This window comes from Orcinus orca, chromosome 3 (assembly GCF_937001465.1).
Source record: "Orcinus orca chromosome 3, mOrcOrc1.1, whole genome shotgun sequence".
Classification (NCBI taxonomy): Eukaryota; Metazoa; Chordata; class Mammalia; order Artiodactyla; family Delphinidae; genus Orcinus; species Orcinus orca.
The window spans coordinates 598,625-616,288 of NC_064561.1; the positions used below are offsets into that span (position 1 = coordinate 598,625).

At 65.3% G+C, this 17,664-nt stretch overlaps 2 protein-coding genes across 6 annotated transcripts in view; one reads left to right on the top strand and one right to left on the bottom strand.

The window, feature by feature from the left end:
* The first annotated feature begins 3,134 nt into the window (after positions 1-3,134).
* GPX4 (glutathione peroxidase 4) lies at positions 3,135-5,558 on the top strand. Of its 3 annotated transcripts, none has more exons than XM_004285874.4 (7): positions 3,135-3,290; positions 4,303-4,397; positions 4,475-4,619; positions 4,726-4,877; positions 4,991-5,015; positions 5,175-5,234; positions 5,307-5,558. In XM_004285874.4, the coding sequence occupies exons 1-7, from the start codon at positions 3,207-3,209 to the stop codon at positions 5,337-5,339; spliced, it is 594 nt and encodes a 197-aa protein (XP_004285922.2). In that variant the 5' UTR covers positions 3,135-3,206; the 3' UTR covers positions 5,340-5,558. The 3 variants fall into 3 exon arrangements, with proteins under 3 accessions (XP_004285922.2, XP_049564402.1, XP_033272680.1); XM_049708445.1 differs by lacking the exon at positions 3,135-3,290 and adding an exon at positions 3,319-4,062; XM_033416789.2 differs by lacking the exon at positions 3,135-3,290 and adding an exon at positions 3,322-3,969.
* Positions 5,559-6,674: 1,116 nt separating this feature from the next.
* The window catches only part of SBNO2 (strawberry notch homolog 2), a 45,280-nt gene continuing 34,290 nt past the window's right edge, over positions 6,675-17,664 (bottom strand). Inside the window, exons 12-32 of one of the 3 annotated variants that reach the window (XM_049708440.1) lie at positions 16,261-16,378; positions 15,872-15,977; positions 15,300-15,453; positions 14,395-14,571; positions 13,809-13,906; positions 12,982-13,064; positions 11,887-12,078; positions 11,471-11,640; positions 10,781-10,912; positions 10,184-10,319; positions 9,998-10,110; positions 9,800-9,871; positions 9,580-9,688; positions 9,400-9,474; positions 9,166-9,312; positions 8,994-9,088; positions 8,829-8,921; positions 8,540-8,671; positions 8,247-8,323; positions 7,956-8,146; positions 6,675-7,852 (exon numbers count right to left, since the gene is read on the bottom strand). In XM_049708440.1, coding sequence (XP_049564397.1) covers positions 7,374-7,852; positions 7,956-8,146; positions 8,247-8,323; positions 8,540-8,671; positions 8,829-8,921; positions 8,994-9,088; positions 9,166-9,312; positions 9,400-9,474; positions 9,580-9,688; positions 9,800-9,871; positions 9,998-10,110; positions 10,184-10,319; positions 10,781-10,912; positions 11,471-11,640; positions 11,887-12,078; positions 12,982-13,064; positions 13,809-13,906; positions 14,395-14,571; positions 15,300-15,453; positions 15,872-15,977; positions 16,261-16,378 — 2,949 coding nt within the window. In that variant the 3' untranslated portion in view covers positions 6,675-7,373. The remainder of the gene's footprint in view (positions 7,853-7,955; positions 8,147-8,246; positions 8,324-8,539; positions 8,672-8,828; positions 8,922-8,993; positions 9,089-9,165; positions 9,313-9,399; positions 9,475-9,579; positions 9,689-9,799; positions 9,872-9,997; positions 10,111-10,183; positions 10,320-10,780; positions 10,913-11,470; positions 11,641-11,886; positions 12,079-12,981; positions 13,065-13,808; positions 13,907-14,394; positions 14,572-15,299; positions 15,454-15,871; positions 15,978-16,260; positions 16,379-17,664) is intronic. The other 2 variants (XM_049708441.1, XM_049708442.1) reach the window with 2 other exon arrangements.

Below are 17,664 nucleotides of genomic sequence, written 5' to 3' on the forward strand. Positions count from 1 at the left end.
CACACTGCACCCCTGCCTGATACACTTTCCTCCAGACATCCCCACGGCTCCTACCCTCTCACCCTTTGGGTTTTTGCTGGAAACTTCCTTGACCACATTCAGTGCCCGGCTCGGGCACTACTAGAGCCCGTGCTCCGCAACAAGAGAAGCCACTGCACTGAGAAGCCCACACACCGCAACGAAGAGTAGCCCCCGCTCGCCACAACTAGAGAAAACCCGCGCACACCAACCAGGACCCAATGCAGCCATAAATAAATAAATAAAATAAATAACATTTTAAAAAAAAGTTATATATGTATAACTGAATCACTTTGCTGTACAGCAGAAATTAACACAACTTTGTAAATCAACTATACTTCAATAAAATAAATGTTTAAACAAAAAAGAAATCAGAAAAAAAAAAATCAGGCCACTACCCTCACACTCCTGAGTGGGGATGTGAGATGGACCAGTGGCTGTGGGAAAGTCTGGCAGATCCTCAGATAGTTACACAGAGTTACCATGTGACCCGGAAGTTCCACTCTGAGGTGCATACCCAGCAGAAATGAACACATATGCCCACACAAAAACTTGTACAGCGTTACAAAGCCAAAAGGTGGAACAACCCATCAATGGACAAATGGATAAACGCAATATGGTCCATTCATATAATAGGATATTACTCCGCATGAAAAGGAGAGAAGCACTGACTCACACTACAACGTGGATGAACCCTGAAGACGTGATGTTCAGTGAGAGACACCAGACGCAAGAGGCCACACAGTACATGATGTGAAACGTCTAGAACAGGCAAATCCACAAAGAGTGGATTCATGGTTGTCAGGGGCTGGGGGAGGGGGCTGGAGGAGACTGGTAATGGGGACAGGGGGTTACTTTTTGGGGTGCTGAATGATATAAGCCAGTCACAGAAAGTGAAGTACTGTCTGATTCCACTCATATGAGGTCCCTAGAGAAGTCAAATTCATAGAGACAGGAAGTAGACGGTGGGGGCCAGGGGCTGGGGGGTTGACTACAAATGCAGACGGGGTTTCTTTCTGGGGTGATGAGAATGTTCCAGAATTAGATAGTGGTGATGGTTCCACAATGTTGTGAATATACTAGAAATGACTTAATTGTACACTTTGGTTAAAATGGTGAATTTATGTTATGTGGATTTTAACTCAATTAAAAACATTTTTTTTTCTAAGAAGAAATCAGGCGCTGGTTCCGGAAAGGCCTCTGGTTGGTAAGCAACTCAGCGTCCCCACTGGGGGACACAGGCACTTTGGTCACCACAGGGGAGCCTCGCTGGAGCCTTGAGACTTCCCCAGGATTCCACTGCTCCTCTGTAAAGTGGGGAAAGTGTGGAAAAGCGGTGAAACCCAGGCACAAACCTCAGAGCAAGTGGGACCACAGTGGGCAGCTCATCCTGCCCAGTTCTGCTCTTATTTTAACTGGCCTGAAGTCAGGAATGGGCTGAGGCCTTGCTCCATCTCTCCCCCTCGGTGGGCTCCAAGGGGAGGGAAGGTCGCCCTGAGCTGTTTTTCTGGAAACCCTCAAGTAAATAGCAAGCCGGTGGCCATCTTCACGACAAAGTTTCAGATACCAGCTGAAGGGAAACTGGGAACAGCTGAGGCTTCCCAAGGGCCACTCAGACTCACCAGGGTGGCCTGACACCCAGTGCTGCCAGGGGGCGGAAGTGAGGAGGGGGTTTCCTGAGAAGTGAGGCACCCAGTTGAGATAATGGGAGCTCCCAGCCAAGAAACGACTTCAGAAGTCGCCGGCCCCTCGTGACCAGGCTGAGAGGGAGAAGCACGTGAAGGCTATTGGGCAAGGAAGGAATGTAGCAACCTGGTCCCGGGGATCCTGTCCCCTTTGCCACCAAACTCGGCCGTCTAAGCCCTGGGTTGGCCTGGGTTGGGGCAGAGGGAGGGGGCTCGTTTTCTCCCCCAAAGGACCCCAGCCCCGAAAGTCCTGCCCCCAAAGCCTCTGCAGAAACGTTCACCGGGAGGGTCCAAGAAGGAGAGAGAGAAGTTCACGGGCAGCACAACACCCTCCTGGCGGCAGGTCAACGTCCAGCTACGGCTGGGGGTGGGGGCAGCCAGGCCGGTGTGGAATTCTGTGACTCAGATCCCGAGAATGGGGTGGGTCTGGGCAGTGGCCAAACGCCTGAGCCTCGAGTGGAAATGAGCTTGGAACCAAGCCAGCGGGAGCCCCATCCCGAACCGCACGCTGTGTCACGTTGCAAATGACAACAGATCCCTCTGGGCTGGCGCTTTCCTTGCTAAGCACACACCTGCGCGTCCTCCAGGAGAAAGGGGGGCGGGACCACAGGGTAAATTGCTAACGGCCCTCCCCAGGGCTCACGTGTCACTTATACAAGCAGCTAAGGCGGCGGTGTCCAAGGGCGGCGACACTCGGCTCTGTGCTGACGGCGCACCCTGCAGCAGGGACGCCGCCGTCCGGGGCTGTCGCCTTAGGTGACCCCCAGGCCCTCGCAGCGACACCGCAGCCCGAGTGGGGGGTTCTCCGACAACCAGCGTGGTTTTATTTACATTAAAAACAAAAACCACGGGCTTCCCTGGTGGCGCAGTGGTTGAGAGTCCGCCTGCCGATGGAGGGGACACAGGTTCGTGCCCCGGTCTGGGATGATCCCACGTGCCGCGGAGCGGCTGGGCCCGTGAGCCATGGCCGCTGAGCCTGCGCGTCCGGAGCCTGTGCTCCGCAACGGGAGAGGCCACAACAGTGAGAGGCCCGCGTACCGCAAAAAAAAACCCCAAAAAACAGTTTTCAATGAGCTGGAGCGAGTTTTCTGAGAGTTCGAGCCAGCCCACCCACCCCTCCCCCCCCCGCCACGGGTTTCCAGTAGTATCTCAAGTTGTCGGGCATCCCTCAGTGCAGATAACTGTTCGCAAGCCTTCTCCGCACCGCTGGCGTCTACGTTGCCACCCGCCCGCCGATGAGCATGCGCAGTCACAGTGACGAAAACCGCCGTCGGGCCCCGGCCCCGCCCAGCCGCCCCCCCCCCGCCGCCCCCCTCCGCCAACACACCCCGGCCCCGTATTGGCTGGCGCCGGCACGCGTCTGCAGAGCCGACGCATCCAACCAATGAGGGCGCTGGAAGGCGTGGCCTAGGGCAGGGAGGCAAGGCGCGCCGGCGCGCGTCCATTGGTCGGCTCGGCGAGGGGAGGAGCGCTGCCTCCCGGGGAGCCCCCGCTGCCGCCGCGATGAGTTTCAACCGCCTGTGTCGTCTGCTGAAGCCGACGCTTCTTTGCGGGGCCCTGGCCGTGCCCGGCCTGGCCAGCACTATGGTGAGCGCGGCGCCACTGGCCGTTGGGCGGGCGCGCGGCCTGCCTTACGGCGCGCGGGGCCGCGGCGACCTTGGACGCGGGGCGCCGGCCTCGGGCGCGCGGACAGCGCTCGGCGCCCCGTCCGCGGCCGTCGGGGCCGTGGGTAGCGCGCGGGCCGGGATCACGGTCCGAGTCTCGGTGGGGGGCGGGGGCCGCGTCCGGGGGAGCCAGGGACAGGGCTGGGCGGTCGGGACCCCCGGGTGGGCGCCCCAGACGCACAGAAGCTGCAGCGTCGGGGCAGCTGGGGGAGGCGTCGTTGGCCACTGGAGCCCCGCCTGCGGCCCGGAGAGCGGGGGTGTCCGACGGGGTGGAAATCCGGGATCACGCGCCACGGGGCGTCACTGCCCCTCCCCCGCCCTGCGCGCCCCGGGGTCCCGCGCGGTGGCGTCACAGAGGAGCGGCCCAGCGCCCTTGGCTACCGGCCCTTTGTCCCCTGGGCGCGGCGCTCGGTGGGCACAGGTGCGGCCGGAGACGGGCGGGCATGGGCCGCGCAGCCGCCCGCTCCCCGGGTCGTCGCAGGCAGCGGCGCCGGTTGCTGGCCGGGCGGCGGCGCCGAGCCCCCCGGAGGCGGAGGGCTCGAGCGTGCTGTCGCAGGAGGGCGCGCCCCCGGCTTCCACCGACTTCCAAGAGCCCTGGACAGGTGGGGCCCGCGGCCGGGGAAAGAGGTTGCGGCAGCGAGTCCCCAGACGCGGTGCGCGCGGGGCCCCCACACCCGCGGGCGGCGTCCCCACCCGCTGGCGTACCTGGCGGGGTTCCGAACACTTCCTGGGTCTCAGTGTCTACGGTCAAATGTGCCCTGCTGTGAAGGGGAGCGTGCGCCTTCGAGGAGATGGAGCCTCCCCTTTTACTTGCCCCAGGACTCCGGTTTTCCTCCCTCGGCGAGCTGGGCGAGCGGGCTGGGCGAGCGGGCCGGGCGGCCGCGGGCTCCAGGCCCCGAGGTCCGCCGGCCACTCGTCATGCCCTTGCCTTGCAGTGCGCGTCCCGCGACGACTGGCGCAGTGCTCGCTCCATGCACGAATTCTCAGCTAAGGACATCGACGGGCACATGGTTAACCTGGACAAGTACCGGTGGGTACCTGCCCACTTGGTGGAGGGAGCAGGGGGAAGGTCGCGGCCATGACCTGACCGCCTTGTCCTGCCTCCAGGGGCTACGTGTGCATCATCACCAATGTGGCCTCGCAATGAGGCAAGACGGAGGTAAACTACACTCAGCTGGTCGACCTGCACGCCCGATTCGCTGAGCGTGGTTTACGGATCCTGGCCTTCCCTTGCAACCAGTTCGGGAAGCAGGTGCGTCATGGCTGGCCCTGGATGTCCCTGTGTCCCTGTGTGCAGGCGTGGGAGCCAAAGGGGTACAGGCTCCTCCCTACTCACCCCAGCACCCCTGTCTGCACAGGAGCCAGGGAGTAACGCCGAGATCAAAGAGTTCGCTGCTGGCCATAACGTCAAATTCGACATGTTCAGCAAGATCTGTGTGAATGGGGATGATGCCCACCCACTGTGGAAGTGGATGAAAGTCCAGCCCAATGGGAGGGGCATGCTGGGAAAGTGAGTTGGGGGCCGAGGCGGGGAGTGGGGGGGGGGTCAGGATGGCTCCCCCGGGGCAATGGGGGGTCTGCAGCTGCCACGGGATTCCTCACGATCTCACGCTTCTTTTCTAGTGCCATCAAATGGAACTTCACCAAGGTAAGGCATGCTGGGGGCCTGGGGGACGGGGACAGACCCAGCCACAGCTGGGCTGCTTCGAGGGTCCCTGGCCCTGACCTAAATGGGGCGGTGCATGGGGACTGCTGGCTCGCCCCAGCCCCATGGTGGCCTCGGGTCCTGACACGGCCTCCCCCGCAGTTCCTCATTGACAAGAACGGCTGTGTGGTGAAGCGGTACGGTCCCATGGAAGAGCCCCTGGTAGGTGTCTGTTGGGGAGCCTGCCCGGGAGGGCCCTGGGAAGAGCTGCCCCTGACCCCCTTTCCCCCGCAGGTGATAGAGAAGGACCTGCCGTGCTACCTCTAGCTCCACAAGTGTGCTCCCCCGACCCGAGCCTGCCGCCTGTGCCCCTCGGAGCCTTCCACCCGGCGTCCATGATGGTCTGCCTGAAAACCAGCCCCTGGTGGGGCAGACCCGAGAACCCGGCGTGCACCCTTGCCGGAGGAAGGTTCCTCGGCCCGGCTCACGGCTCGGCAACCCCACCCCCTGCTGCCTTGTGGGAATAAAACACACAATACAAACTGACTTGCTTGTTGCTTTTGCTTACTTGCGGGGTGGGGGGTGTCTTGTCCCAGGCCCCTCTGGGCTCAGGTGCAGGTGTAGTCAGCTCCCCAGGCTGGGGAGCGGGGGATGTGGGAGGTGGAGTTCCCTCGGGGTTCAGAGGGCTGCACCTGCCCTGCTGCCCCAGCTGCTAATCTCCTCAGCCCAGCCAGGGCAGAGCTGATCCTGGCAGAGATGCCGCCTCCTGACTGGCCCGCTGCTCTAGGCCCGCGGGGGGGCCTTGGTCTCCTCCAGTGTACCCAGGTGGGAGGGTCAGGCGACCTGGGCCTTGTGGGCCTGCCTACTGGAGGCCCATTGCACCTGAGCTGGGCGTCGGGCCCAGCTGGGCACCAAGCCCGCCTCGCGGTGAGGACGCGGAGTCTGCACCAGGCCTGCCCACGGGCTTCACCTGGCAGAGGGAGCCCCCCCAGGAGGGCTGGTGGGCACAGCCTGCCTGCCTGCACCTCAGGAGAGCCATCCTGGTGAGAGTTGGGGGGGGGGCACAGCTGTAGAGTGGCTGAGCTGCTCTACCAGGGCCTGCTTCTACCAGGGCCTCCCGACTCCCACCCACCAGTCCGCCTCCTGGCTGGGGGCAGCCCCCTCCCACTTCCGGGCCAGAGGCCGGGCATGCTCCCGACAGCTTCCAGGAAGGGCCTGGCGTCCAGTCCTGCCTTCTCGACTGGGCCCAGCTCTTGGGCTCTCCTGTCCCTAGGCTGCCCTGCCTGCCTCAACCAACAAACACCCCGAGGAAGACCTGGAAAGAAACCAAGGCAGAGCCCGCAGTCCTGAACATGGGGTTCTGAACGAGCCCAGGCGGCTCACGTCTCGGTGGGCAGGAGGCAGCAGTGTCTGCTCCAAGACGCCTGGGGCCTGGTACGGCCAGTGCAGAGGCAGCTGGCCTGCTACCCTGGTGCCAGGACCATGCAGTGGACAAACAGCCTCCTGGGGCGGGTGTCTCCCCGAGCCTGGCCCCGGTCATCCAGAAGGCCAGGCGCTGTGGGTGGGGTGAGGCAGCAGAGGGAGCGCCAGCAGCCTCCCCGGACCACCGTACGGCCCCTCCCCGCCGTCCCTGCAGGCCAGAGCAGCAGACAGCCTGGGAAGTAGTGAAAAGGCACATATATTTAAAAAAGATCTCTTTACATATATACACTTGAATTCATTATAAATACACATAGAAACCAGGGGGCCACCCACCAGCTCCGCAGGAGATTCCAGGCCCTGGGAGAGGTGGCTGGGCAATAATTTAGGGCACAGAGAGCAGGGAGGGGGTTGCATATATTAATAGAAGATCTGCCCCACGGAGCCCCCCAGAGGCGGTGGGGCCCTGAGCACCTGGGGTTTCCTGAGTTTCCAGCTCTTGGGGCCACCCAGTTTTGTGGATTTCAGGGCTGACCGGGCCTGGTAAGGTGGGTGGGGTGGGAGCCCCAACCCCGGCCTGGAAGGGGGCAGCAGAGGACAGAGGCACAGAGGAGGCCCCCCACCCCCAGGCCCTGCCTGGCCCCTGAGTGTCCTGAGTGGGGCCTGCGCATGGCCACTGCCCACCAGGCAGGGCTTGGAGGGCACCCCCAGGGCCGGCAGCGTCTCGAGCGTCTGCCCAGGCACCGGTGGGAAGGCACTGCAGTGGAGGCCTCGGGAGGCCGGACGAAGGGCCCCTGTCCCGGCCTCGAAGGGCTCCTGGCCCCGCCTGCTCCTCTCAGTAGTCCGCAGGGCTGTTGGCCCTGCTCACCACCCGCTTCCCCGGTGTAGACAGGGCGCCTATTATAGATAAATAAGTTTCGTGCGGGAAGGATGCCCCGGGGCCTAGGAGTTGGGGAAGGGGGGGCTGAACTGGATGACGCTCTGCCGCTCGGGGCCCCCGCTGCCCTCCGGCGCGCCTGCTGCCCCCCCGCCGGCGCCCAGCAGGCCGGGGGGCTCAGGGGGCGGCGCGGCGTTGAGGGAGCGCAGCATATCCTCCAGCACCTCCTTGAAGTTGATGTCGCAACCCTGGTGCAGGAGCGCCGCGGGGTCAGCCGGGGCGTCGGGAACACCCAGCAGCAGGCCGCCGGGGCCGGGGGCCGGGGCCGGGAAGGCGAAGGGCGAGGGCGGCGGGAAGGCCTGGGCCGGCGGACTGTACGTGAGGTCCAGGACCTCGCCGGGGCCGCAGGGCAGCGCGAGCGGGCGTGGGGCGGGCGGCAGCGCGGGGAGACCCCGGGCACGTGCCTGCTTGCGCTTCACATCGGCGTCCATGAGCTGCAGCTCCTGCAGGACGCGGCGCACGCAGGCCTCAGGGATCTTGATGCCTGCGGGGTGGGGGCGGGGCCGGCGGTCAGGGCCCGAGGGGCGGGGCGCCCCCCTCCCGGCGGGACACCGCCCTCCCCCACCCCTCCTGCGCCCACTGCTCACCAACTTGCTTCTTCTTGTCCTTGGTCTTGAGGCGCACGATCTGCAGGTAGCTGCTGCTGGTGACGTCGGCCATGACGGCGGCGATGCGACCCCACACGCGCAGCAGGGCCCCGCACAGCATGTAGTGGTGTCGCAGCCTCAGGCCCTGCGCGCAGTCCTTGCCCTCCTGCACCAGCCGGCAGTGCCGGTTCCTGCGCGGGGACCACGGCTCAGACCAGCTGCGGCACGGGGCGTGGGCGAGCCCCTCCCAACACCCCCCCCCACTCCCCCCGGGCTGCCCTGGGCCCTCACCATGTGGTGTGGCTGCAGTGAGTCAGAGAGAAGGTGTAGCTGCTCTCCCAGTGCTCTCTGGCCTCCTCCGCTGTCACCTGTGGACACAGCCGGTTGAGCCCCTGGACCGCGGCCTGTCCATGCTCCCCAGCGCGCAGGTGGGGAACAGGAGGTCCGAAGGCCCCAGGCCCGCTCATCCTGCGCCTGGCGGCCAGGGCAGCGGAGCATGGAGGTGGAGGGCCAGCCTGGGGGCTGCAGAGGACGGGCGCGCCAGGGGCACAGTGGGGGCGCACTGCGGGGCCGTCGGGGCCTACCCGGTGAAACCTCCGGCACAGGCTGTCTAAGGTCTCCAGCTGGCTCTGCCGCCCGATGTTGGGCTTGTACACGGTGAAGAGCTTGCCGCGGTTCTGCTGGGCCAGCAGGCAGCTGGGCTTGTTGCCGCGGACCTGGGTGGGGGCGTGCGTGAGGCTGGGGCTGCGCCGCACGTGCTGGGCAGGGGTCCCCACGGTGTGCGGGCCCGTGCAGCCCGCTGCCCTCCCCTCCCGGCCCACCAGCCAGGGTCCTGCCCGTGGGGGTGCGCCGGAGGCTTGCTGGGGGGCCCACCTTGTAGGAGAGGTAGAAGCCATCGTGGGTGCCCATCAGCTCCAGCGACCGGGCATAGGCCTCCTCCCACTTCAGGCCGCGGTCCACGCTGATCTGCGGACACGCAGGCATCAGGGGGGGTGGGGGTAAGGGGAGGGGGCGGGGCGGGCGGGTGCAGCCGCTCACCTTGTAGAAGACCACCTGCCCATCCTGCGGGTGGCCGGGGGCCAGGAACACCTGCTGGCTCTCCTCGTAGATCTCGTCAATGCCAGGGGCCAGGTCTGGGGAGGGCAAGCGGGGTCAGCGGCGGGTCTGGGGGCCCGGGCCCGGGGGGAAGGGCATCCCCAGCGGGGCTCACCCAGGATGCCCATGTCGTATTTGCCCTCCTTCTTGTCGGCGGCGATGAGGTGGTCGAAGGTGTCGGAGAAGTACTGGAAGAGCGTGTTCTGCTTGTGCACCTCCAGCCCCAGGATGCGGTTGAGGAACTTGCTGATGGAGCAGTCTGCTGGCGACAGGGGGCCTCAGGCTGCGTCCAGCCGGCCCTCCCTGTCCACCCACCCAGGAGGTGCGGGGCCGGGGGCGTGGGACTCACCCTTCTCCACGTCCAGGCAGCCGGACCGGGACTCGCGCCCGCCGATGCCGACGGACAGCAGCCCCTGCTTCATGTCTGTGGGGAGGGAGAGTCTCGCACGCCTGCCCGCCCCAGCCCACGGGGGCTCCCCCTCGTGACCCGTGTCCCCCTGGGGTGTGTGGGGAGGGTCCACCAACTCACCACGGAAGAAGGCGGCGTCCCCTCCAGGGTAGCCCTGGGGCAGCGGCACCTTGCTCTCTGTCTGGCTTAGGATGGTGGTGAGGACGCAGCTGAGCGCCCGGGCGCCGTACTGTGGGGAGGGGTGAGGGCCGCGGGCCGCGTCAGAGGCTGGGGCACCCCAGGTCTCGGGGTCCTGGCACCCCGAGGACCCTCCTCTCCTGGGCTCTCCCACCTCGGGTACCTTGTTCTCAAAGTTGTACTTGCTCAGGTCACGGGACTCGGTGGCTCGGCGGTCCCCGTGGGTCAGAGCCCCCTGCCCGGGATGGGGGAAGCGGTCACACGTTGCCCACGTGGTGCTCCTCCCTGCGCCCTCCGCCCTCCCCAGGGAGCCTCCCCGCCCAGTCCCACACCCAGCCCGCCCCTCCGCCCACAGGCTCACCAGGCTCTCCAGCCTCTTGGCCACGATGGAGGCAAACCTGCGCTCCCCGGCCAGCTCTGAGATGAGGAAGATGTACTCAGGCGCGGAAACCTGGTTGGAGCGGTGGGTCCGGCCTGGAGGCAGAGAGGGCTTTTAGGGACCAGGCAGGCCCCGGGGTGGGGCGGCCTGGGGCGGGGCGGGGCTCACCAAACTGCTGGATGGCCCGGTCGGCGCTCCAGGGCAGCTCCAGTGTCATGTGCACCCGGCGCCGCTGGTTCGGTACCCGGCGGTCGGCTTGGAGGGAGATGCCGGAGCTGGAGGCCTCTGAGATGATGGCCACGAGCTAGAGGGACGTGGACGGGGACAGGTCTGTGGGGCGGCAGGGCGGGCAGCCTGCTCCTCCTCGCCCCGCACCCTGCGTGCCCTGGCTCAACCGGCTGCACCTGGGGGGACCCACACAGGAAGTTCAGACGTGTGTGTCCGTGAAGGTGTCTCCGAAGGCTTAGAATGGAATCTGGACCATCCCGGGTCACCCCTGGAGGGTCTGCCTGCCCTGTGGACATCAGCTCCCACGGGGCAGCCCAGAGAAGCGGTGGGCCAGGCACCAACACAGGGCGCGTGGGACTCGGGCTGAAGGCGGGGCTGGCCGGGGGGCGCTGTGAGGGCCCCACACAGGCACAGGAGCACAGCACACACACCCCCACACAGCTGGTGGTCCTCCAGCCAGCCGCTCGGGACCCCTGTGCCTCCCAGCCCATGCGCAGGTGCACAGGGGTGCCCTCCAGGCACAGCCCCGCACCCCACCTTCTCTCCGCTCATGAAGCGCTCCTTCTCCCTGAGGTTCACGTGGTCGATGGAGAGGCCCTGCTCCGCCCGGGACTCGAAGGCCACCGTCCCGTCGGACCTGGACACCACGCGGCCCTTCCTGCCGGTCATCTGTGGCCGTGGTGGGGGCGAGGGGACAGGCTGTCAGCCGCTGTGGTCGCCCAGGGGCTGGTCCCCGTGGGCCTCAGTTTCCCTGTCCCCCCACCTGGGACCCTGGGGCTCTTGGGTGTGTGTGGCAGGGGGCTGCCAGGACCCGGCCTCTTGCCAGGCTCGGGTGCCCACGGGGCCATCAGCAGGAATGGTAACTGCCATCTTCCTAAGTTTTTTTATGGCAACCCAGCCGCCTGAGCCAAGATGAAACTGAGGTGGCACCAGAGGGACGTCCCAGGGAAGAGCACAGGAGCACAGGGGGAAAGAAGGACGGGAGCGGGGACAGGGAGGGGGACGGGGTCGGGGATCAGGCCTGGGAGCCCTGGCCCAGGGGGGCGTGCGGGGGAGGTGGGCGTGGAGCTGGGCGGCAGTGGCTGAAGGGGTAGTGCAGGACACGGGACGCTGGACCCAGCAGCCGCAGCACCGCCGCCCCCCTCCCCCCTCCCCCCCACGCCCCCACCCCCACCCCCGGCTCCGCCGCCACCGCCAAGCTGGCCACCAGGGAGCACCAGAGCTCACCTCCGCCACGCACTCTGGACCCCCGAGCTGGTCAATGAGCTCGTCCAGGGTGTTGACGGGCAGCTCCCGGCCCAGCGCCTGCACCTTGGCCAGCAGGTCCTGCTTCAGCCGCTCCACCCGCTCCAGGACACCGGGGCCGTGCAGGTCCCGCGGTGGGGGACACAGGGGGCCTGTGGGGCCAGAGGGTCAAGGGGGACTGTCCAGGCCGCCTGCCCACGGCCCTGTTCCCAGCCCTGGCCCTTGAGGATGACGGGGGTCTCTGGGGAGCGGGGCTGAGCCAGGGGTCCAGAACCTTCTCCCTAAGCCCCACCAGCCCTTGCCAGCCGCGCGCCCCAACGCCCGCACTCGGAGCCTGAGAAGCAGGGACGTGGGGGGAGGACCTGGGGGGAGGGCGTGGGGGTGGCCACGGCCCTCACCGCGGTCGTCGGCCGGGAGCCCGATGGCGTCCACGATGACCACGTCATCGTCCATCAGGGACTCGGGGGAGGAGTGGAAGTCGCTGTCCAGGCCGCCGTCCGACTCTGTGCTGCTGTCGTCACTGACGCGGATCACGCCCGCTGCGTCACACGCCAGCCTGGGCACCTTGGCCCCACGGCCCCGTGGCCGCCCTGCAGGGGAGCAGCCAGGGGTCACTGCCGCCTGGCCCCACGCCTTTGTCCTGGCGGCACGGTCTGGGGACAGGCCCGGGTGCCAGGATGGTCAGGGCTCAGGGCCAGAGCCCCCTGCTCCATCCACCTTTGGCAGGTCTGGGCTCTGCTGGTGGCCAGGGCACAGCGTAAAGGGGCACCTCTAACATCCCTGCCAGACTTCCTGACACGGCAGTGTGTCCTCGGGTGGTGCCTGGGGAGGCCACACGCCCACCCTCACAGGGCGGCCCTGGGTGGGTCGGCCAGAGGATGAGCCCAGGCCCTGATGGGGTGATGGTCCAGGGGCCTACGTAACTAAGCTACCATCCAGGACACCCGGGAGGCCGGTCCCAGGAAGTGGGAGGAGCAGGACTGGGCCCCCAAGGCTGGCCGTGTACCCTCAGGTAAGCTGCTTGGCCTCTCTGAGCCCTACTTCCCCCCTGGGCGAGGATGCTCAGCCTTTGCCTAGAGCAGCAGGCAGTGCATGCCAGAAGGCGCTATGAGGCCACTGCCCCATCCCGGGGTGCTTTGAAGGGCTCCATCCTAGTCCCTGGACCAGTGTGGTTCTGGCCTCCGGCTCACTTTCACCTGGAGAGCGCGAGGCCCCGCCTTCTGGGGGTGAGGCTAGAGGCCGTGGGGATGCGCTAGCCACACCCCCATCCTGCAGCGCTGGGGTTTTTAGCTGACTGAGCAAGCTGCCCTGGAGGGTTGGGGAGGGCATCAGGGGTCAGGCCACGTGGCTGTGCAGCCAGCAGCAGAGGGGGCAGCGGGAGTGACAGCCTGACCCAGATCAAGGCTCAGAAAGGAGGGAGGCCGGAGGGAGGCGGCAGGAGCAAGGGAGGAGGCCACAAGGCGCCCGAGGTCCAGGCGGGCGGCAGGGCTTACTTTTTCGCTTATTGCCCGGTCCTCTCTCTCGCTTCCTCTTGGTTGAAGGAAAGTGCTTCTGAATTAGCGACAGAAAGACGCCTCTGAAAGTGAGAAGCAGAGTTTATTTTCGCTGGGAGACCTGGAGGGGTTGGGTCCCGTGTGCGGGTTTGCTCTGGTGGGGACACCCAGCGCCAGGGGGCCCCACGGGTGGGTCTGGGTGCAGGGGCTCAGAGAAGGCGCGTGGGAGGGGAAAGGAGCTGCAAGGACAGGGGGGCGGGGGTCCCACGTGGTGGGCAATGGACGGAGCGTGGGTGGGAAGATGGATGGGGCTCCCGCCGTCAAAGGGCCCACAGCTCTGCCCACACGCGCTGACTGGCCGAGGGGGAGGCTCCCAGGATGGGGTCCCAGGGGAAGGGAGGTGATGCTGGGCTGAGGGGGAGAGGCCAGGATGAGGTGAGCCAGGCAAGGGGCCTCGTGCTGGGACCCTCACCCAGGGTGGGAAGGGAGGCCAGGGGCTTTGGGGACCAGCAAGGCCAGTCCCTAAAATCAGTGTCGTCCTTGAAACGGCACGGTTCCCACGTTGGGGGGTGGGTGCAGGCACCGGGAAGCCTCATTCTAAAGCCCTGGGACCCTCGGCCAGCGCCCTCCGAGTCCTGGGGTCCCCACGGTTACCCTTTCTGGCTTTACGATGCGAGATGGGCCTAAGGTCACTCAGGACCGGGGCCGCTCCCTAGGCTGGGAATACAGGCAGGGCCAGGCCACAGGTCGGCCCCAGGGTGGGTCGCAGAGGGAGGGGTCCCCGGCGTAGCCCCCACCCTCCCCACCGGGCCGCAGGCATCACTCACTCGGCAGCGGACACGAAGCCATCAAGCTGGCCCTCCTTCTCGCCCAGCACCTCCCGGGTACGCGCCTCACCCGTGGACTGCAGCCCGATAACCACGCACTGCGGGGGTGGGTGGTGGTGAGCAGAGGCCTGCCCACCAGCCCCGGAGTGCGGGCCCCAGAGGGGCCCCCAGGGAAGCACCAGGCCCCACACTGGCCCTGTCCCAGCAGCCAAAACCCAGGGCGGGCCTCAGTCTCTCCCTCCTCCCACCCCCGTGTCCCTCGGGCTGCCAGGCCCCGACAAGCCCAGATCCACCTGGAAAGTCCACCTGGCAGCCCACAGCCAGCCTCAGCTCCCGGACCCCCACCCCCATCCTCTGCCTTGTTCTTTCTTGGGACTCGCCAGCCCAGCCTGCACACGGGTAGCCTGGGGCAAGGCGGGACCAGAACCTTCCGGGTCTCAGCATCGCCCTCACCAGCCCCATCCTTGCGGGTTCGGCCCAGCCACACGCAGGCTCCTTTGCGATCGTGAGGCTGACACGGCGTGCCGGGTTCTGCCCACTCGCCCCTGACACAGGGATGCAGGGGGCCCGGCACAGCCCAGCTCACCTTGTCCCTGGCCAGCTCCTCCCGGGCCAGCTCCACCAGCCGGCGCACCTTGGCGGCAACACATAGGTACTTGAAGAAGCGCTGGTGGGCCGACCAGAACTGGCCCCACAGGGACTTGCGTGACTCCAGGCCGATCCAGTCGGCTGCCTGCTGGAACACGCCCAGGGCCTCGGCCCACTGAAATGACACGCCTGGCTGAGCTCACTACCACCGTCTCTGCCCGGACCCTGGCTGCCCCCGCCCCGTGGAAATGTGGGCCAGGGAAGGGGGGCTGTAAGTAGAGCAACAAGGAGGCCCTGGCGATAGCTGGACGGTCGGAAATGTTAAGAAACAACAAGTGTGATGCTGGTGAGACCGTGGTGGAATGGTGCTCGTGCAGCCCAGGGGCGGGTGGACACCGCCTCCCGAGGCAGCGGGGATACCCTCCCTGCCAGCTCCCTGCCAGCGGCCTCTGACTCTCCACACTTCAGACCAGGGTCTCGCTGGGGTGGTCCTGCCCCCAGGGGACACCGGGCCATGTCTGGGGCATCTGCGGCTGTCACACTGGGGGGATCCAGGCATCGAGCAGGTGGGTCCAGGGAGGGGCTCCCACCCCACAGCGCCCAGGACGGCCCCATGGAGAGAGACAGAAAACAGCCACCAGCTCTGGGTTCTGTCCTGGGGGCAACGTGCTCAGGAAATCATGGGGAGGGGAGGCGGGGATGCGGGCATACAGTCCGTACAGAATCCCCAACTTGAACAGGATCAAGATGCTGGGCTCCTGCCAAAGACCGAGGCGGGCGGGCCAGGTGCTCCCTTCTGTCCAGTCTGACTAATCCCTGTGGTGTCTTAAGGGCAGACGCTGAAGGTGACGGGGGCGTAACTCCAAGGGGACATGCAGGCTGTCCACTCAGTCAGAGGCTCACCAGCAGGGCCGCCCGGTTGTAGATGTGCTCGAAGGACGGGGCCAGCGGGATCTCTTCGATGCGGAAGGTGACGCCAGAGAAGCTGAGCTGGCGTGCGATGTACATGCCGCTGACCTTCATGTCCATGGCCACGATCTCCATGGCGCCCACACCCCTGCAGGTGAACACAGGCTGCCTGGGCAACGGCCTGGGACCACATGCTAGGTCCCACCCAGGGGCAGAGCAACCTGGGGAGGGGCTGTCACCCAGCACTGAGCCCTGGAGAGCGAGGAAGGGCCAGGTGCATGGAGCAGAGAGCACTTGCAAAGGCCCTGTGGTCACCAAGGGCCTGGTGGGCCTTGGAAACACACAGAAGGTAGTCTGCCTGGACCAAGGAGGGGCCTGCACGGGAGCAGGAAAAGTGGGGAGGAGGCCCTTTCGCCCTGAGACCGATGGGAAGTACTAGGCAGAGGAAGGATAGGATTTGCATTTTAAGATCTCTCTGGCTGCCAGAGGAGCATGGGCAGGGGTGAGCGTGACACCTGGCCCCCGCTCCCATCATGTGGGGGATGGGCACGGGGTAAAGAGCACACCTCTTCTCGATGGCATGCAGAAATTCCTCGAAGGTCCGGAACGGTGTGCCCTCGCCCCAGATACCCAGGCGGCTCATGTAGATCATGTTCCGGGGCTCAGAGGCACCTGGGGGAAGGGGGAGCCACCGTCAGCTCCTCCGACCTGGGAAGGTTGGGGGCCTCAGGTGTGGCCCCAGAAATGGCACGAGGGCCAGGAATGGGGACCTGAGGCTCTCGGGAAAGTGCCCATGGCCAGCTGGCAGAAGGGAGGCCCCTGACAGGGGTTGGTGTCTGAGAACAGGGCCTGGCAGGAGCTGGGCTGCAGACCAGACGCCCCCCCCACAACTCTCTCCCACACACAGCTGCGCCAGGGCAGGCATCGCTCGCTCATCGATGACCAGGCCCCTCACCTGTGGCGCTGGCGTAGACCACCCTGGCCAGGGGCAGCTTGTTCTGCAGGTCCAGCACGGCCTTGCCCATCTTGGTGGAGCTGGCGTTCTTGGCTTTGTGGCACTCGTCAAACACAATCTGGGGTGGGCGTGGGTTAAGGACTGTGCTGGAAGGCGGGCCACCCCACAGACCCACCACGACACCCTGGGTGGTCCCTTCCTGGTTGGGGGGAACTCTGGAAGGTGCCTGGGGGGATCTGGCCACGGGGTGTGGTCCTTGGGGCGTGTGAGGCCACCAAAGCCAGAGGGAAACAGCCTCTAGGCCCCGAACAACGTGGACAGGAATTGAAAGACACAGAAAGTTCTTAATATTTTCAGGGGAAAAAGCGCAAGTTACAGACAAGTATGTCTGTCACGAACCTACCTGAAAGGCAAGGTGTGAGTGCCACACGCACGCGCACGTGTCCACACGTATGTACAGGGGTTCGACGGAGGATCAGCGGAAACGCGAGTGAGGTTAGCCCGATGCCATGTGGCCGCCCCCGAGGTGTGAGGTTAACATTGCTGTTTTTTTATGCTGCTGTTGCTGAGCTGAGCTGTCACCTGACACCGGGCGCCCAGAAGCATCAGTAACCCTGCTGCTTCTTCTGGCTCATGGGAGCTCTAAACAGACTATGCCTCGTGAACAGAGGGCCCACAGGCCTTGTCTCATCGGAGGGAGCGAGGGGAGCTTCGGGAAAGTGCACTCACCCCACTTCTGAGAACAAGGGTGAATCCCAGGGAGATAGAGCCCGAGGGTCCTCTAAGGGCCCCTGCAGAACTCCGCAGGGGAAGCTGTGGCCCCTCTGTGTGTGTGTGTGTGTGTGTGTGTGTGTGTGTGTGTGTGTGTGTGTGTGTGTGTGTGTGTGTGTGTGGAGGGGGGGAGCAGCTGGGGAGAAGGCCGAGGGGGGTTGGCCTGAAGGCTGTTACTGGTAAGAGGAATGTGTGAAACGAGAAAACGTTAACACCAGATACACATCAGACTCTAGCTTATAGTCCCCTAAACTTCTTCTTCCTACAGCTTGATGGACATTCCTTTTTTTTTTTTGGCCACACCAGGCAGCTTGCGGAATCTCAGTTCCCCGACCAGGTATCAAACCCGTGCCCCCTGCATCGGAAGCAGGGAGTCCTAACCACTGGACCACCAGGGCAGTCCCTGGTGGACTTTCCTATGCTTTGTTTCCTACAGTTCGGTGGGAGCAAAAAGAAAGTGATCTCAGGCTGAAAAGCAAAGGAGGGAGACGCCTGGGGCTTCGGCCCAGTCAGGAAGGGCCTGGGACCCACAGCAGCCGGCAGAGCTAGAGCAGCGGGGCCTCTGGCCTAGCTGTGCTCTGGCTCTCCTGGACTGCCTCCCGCCCCGCCCCGATGGAGCCTGGGTGGGACCAG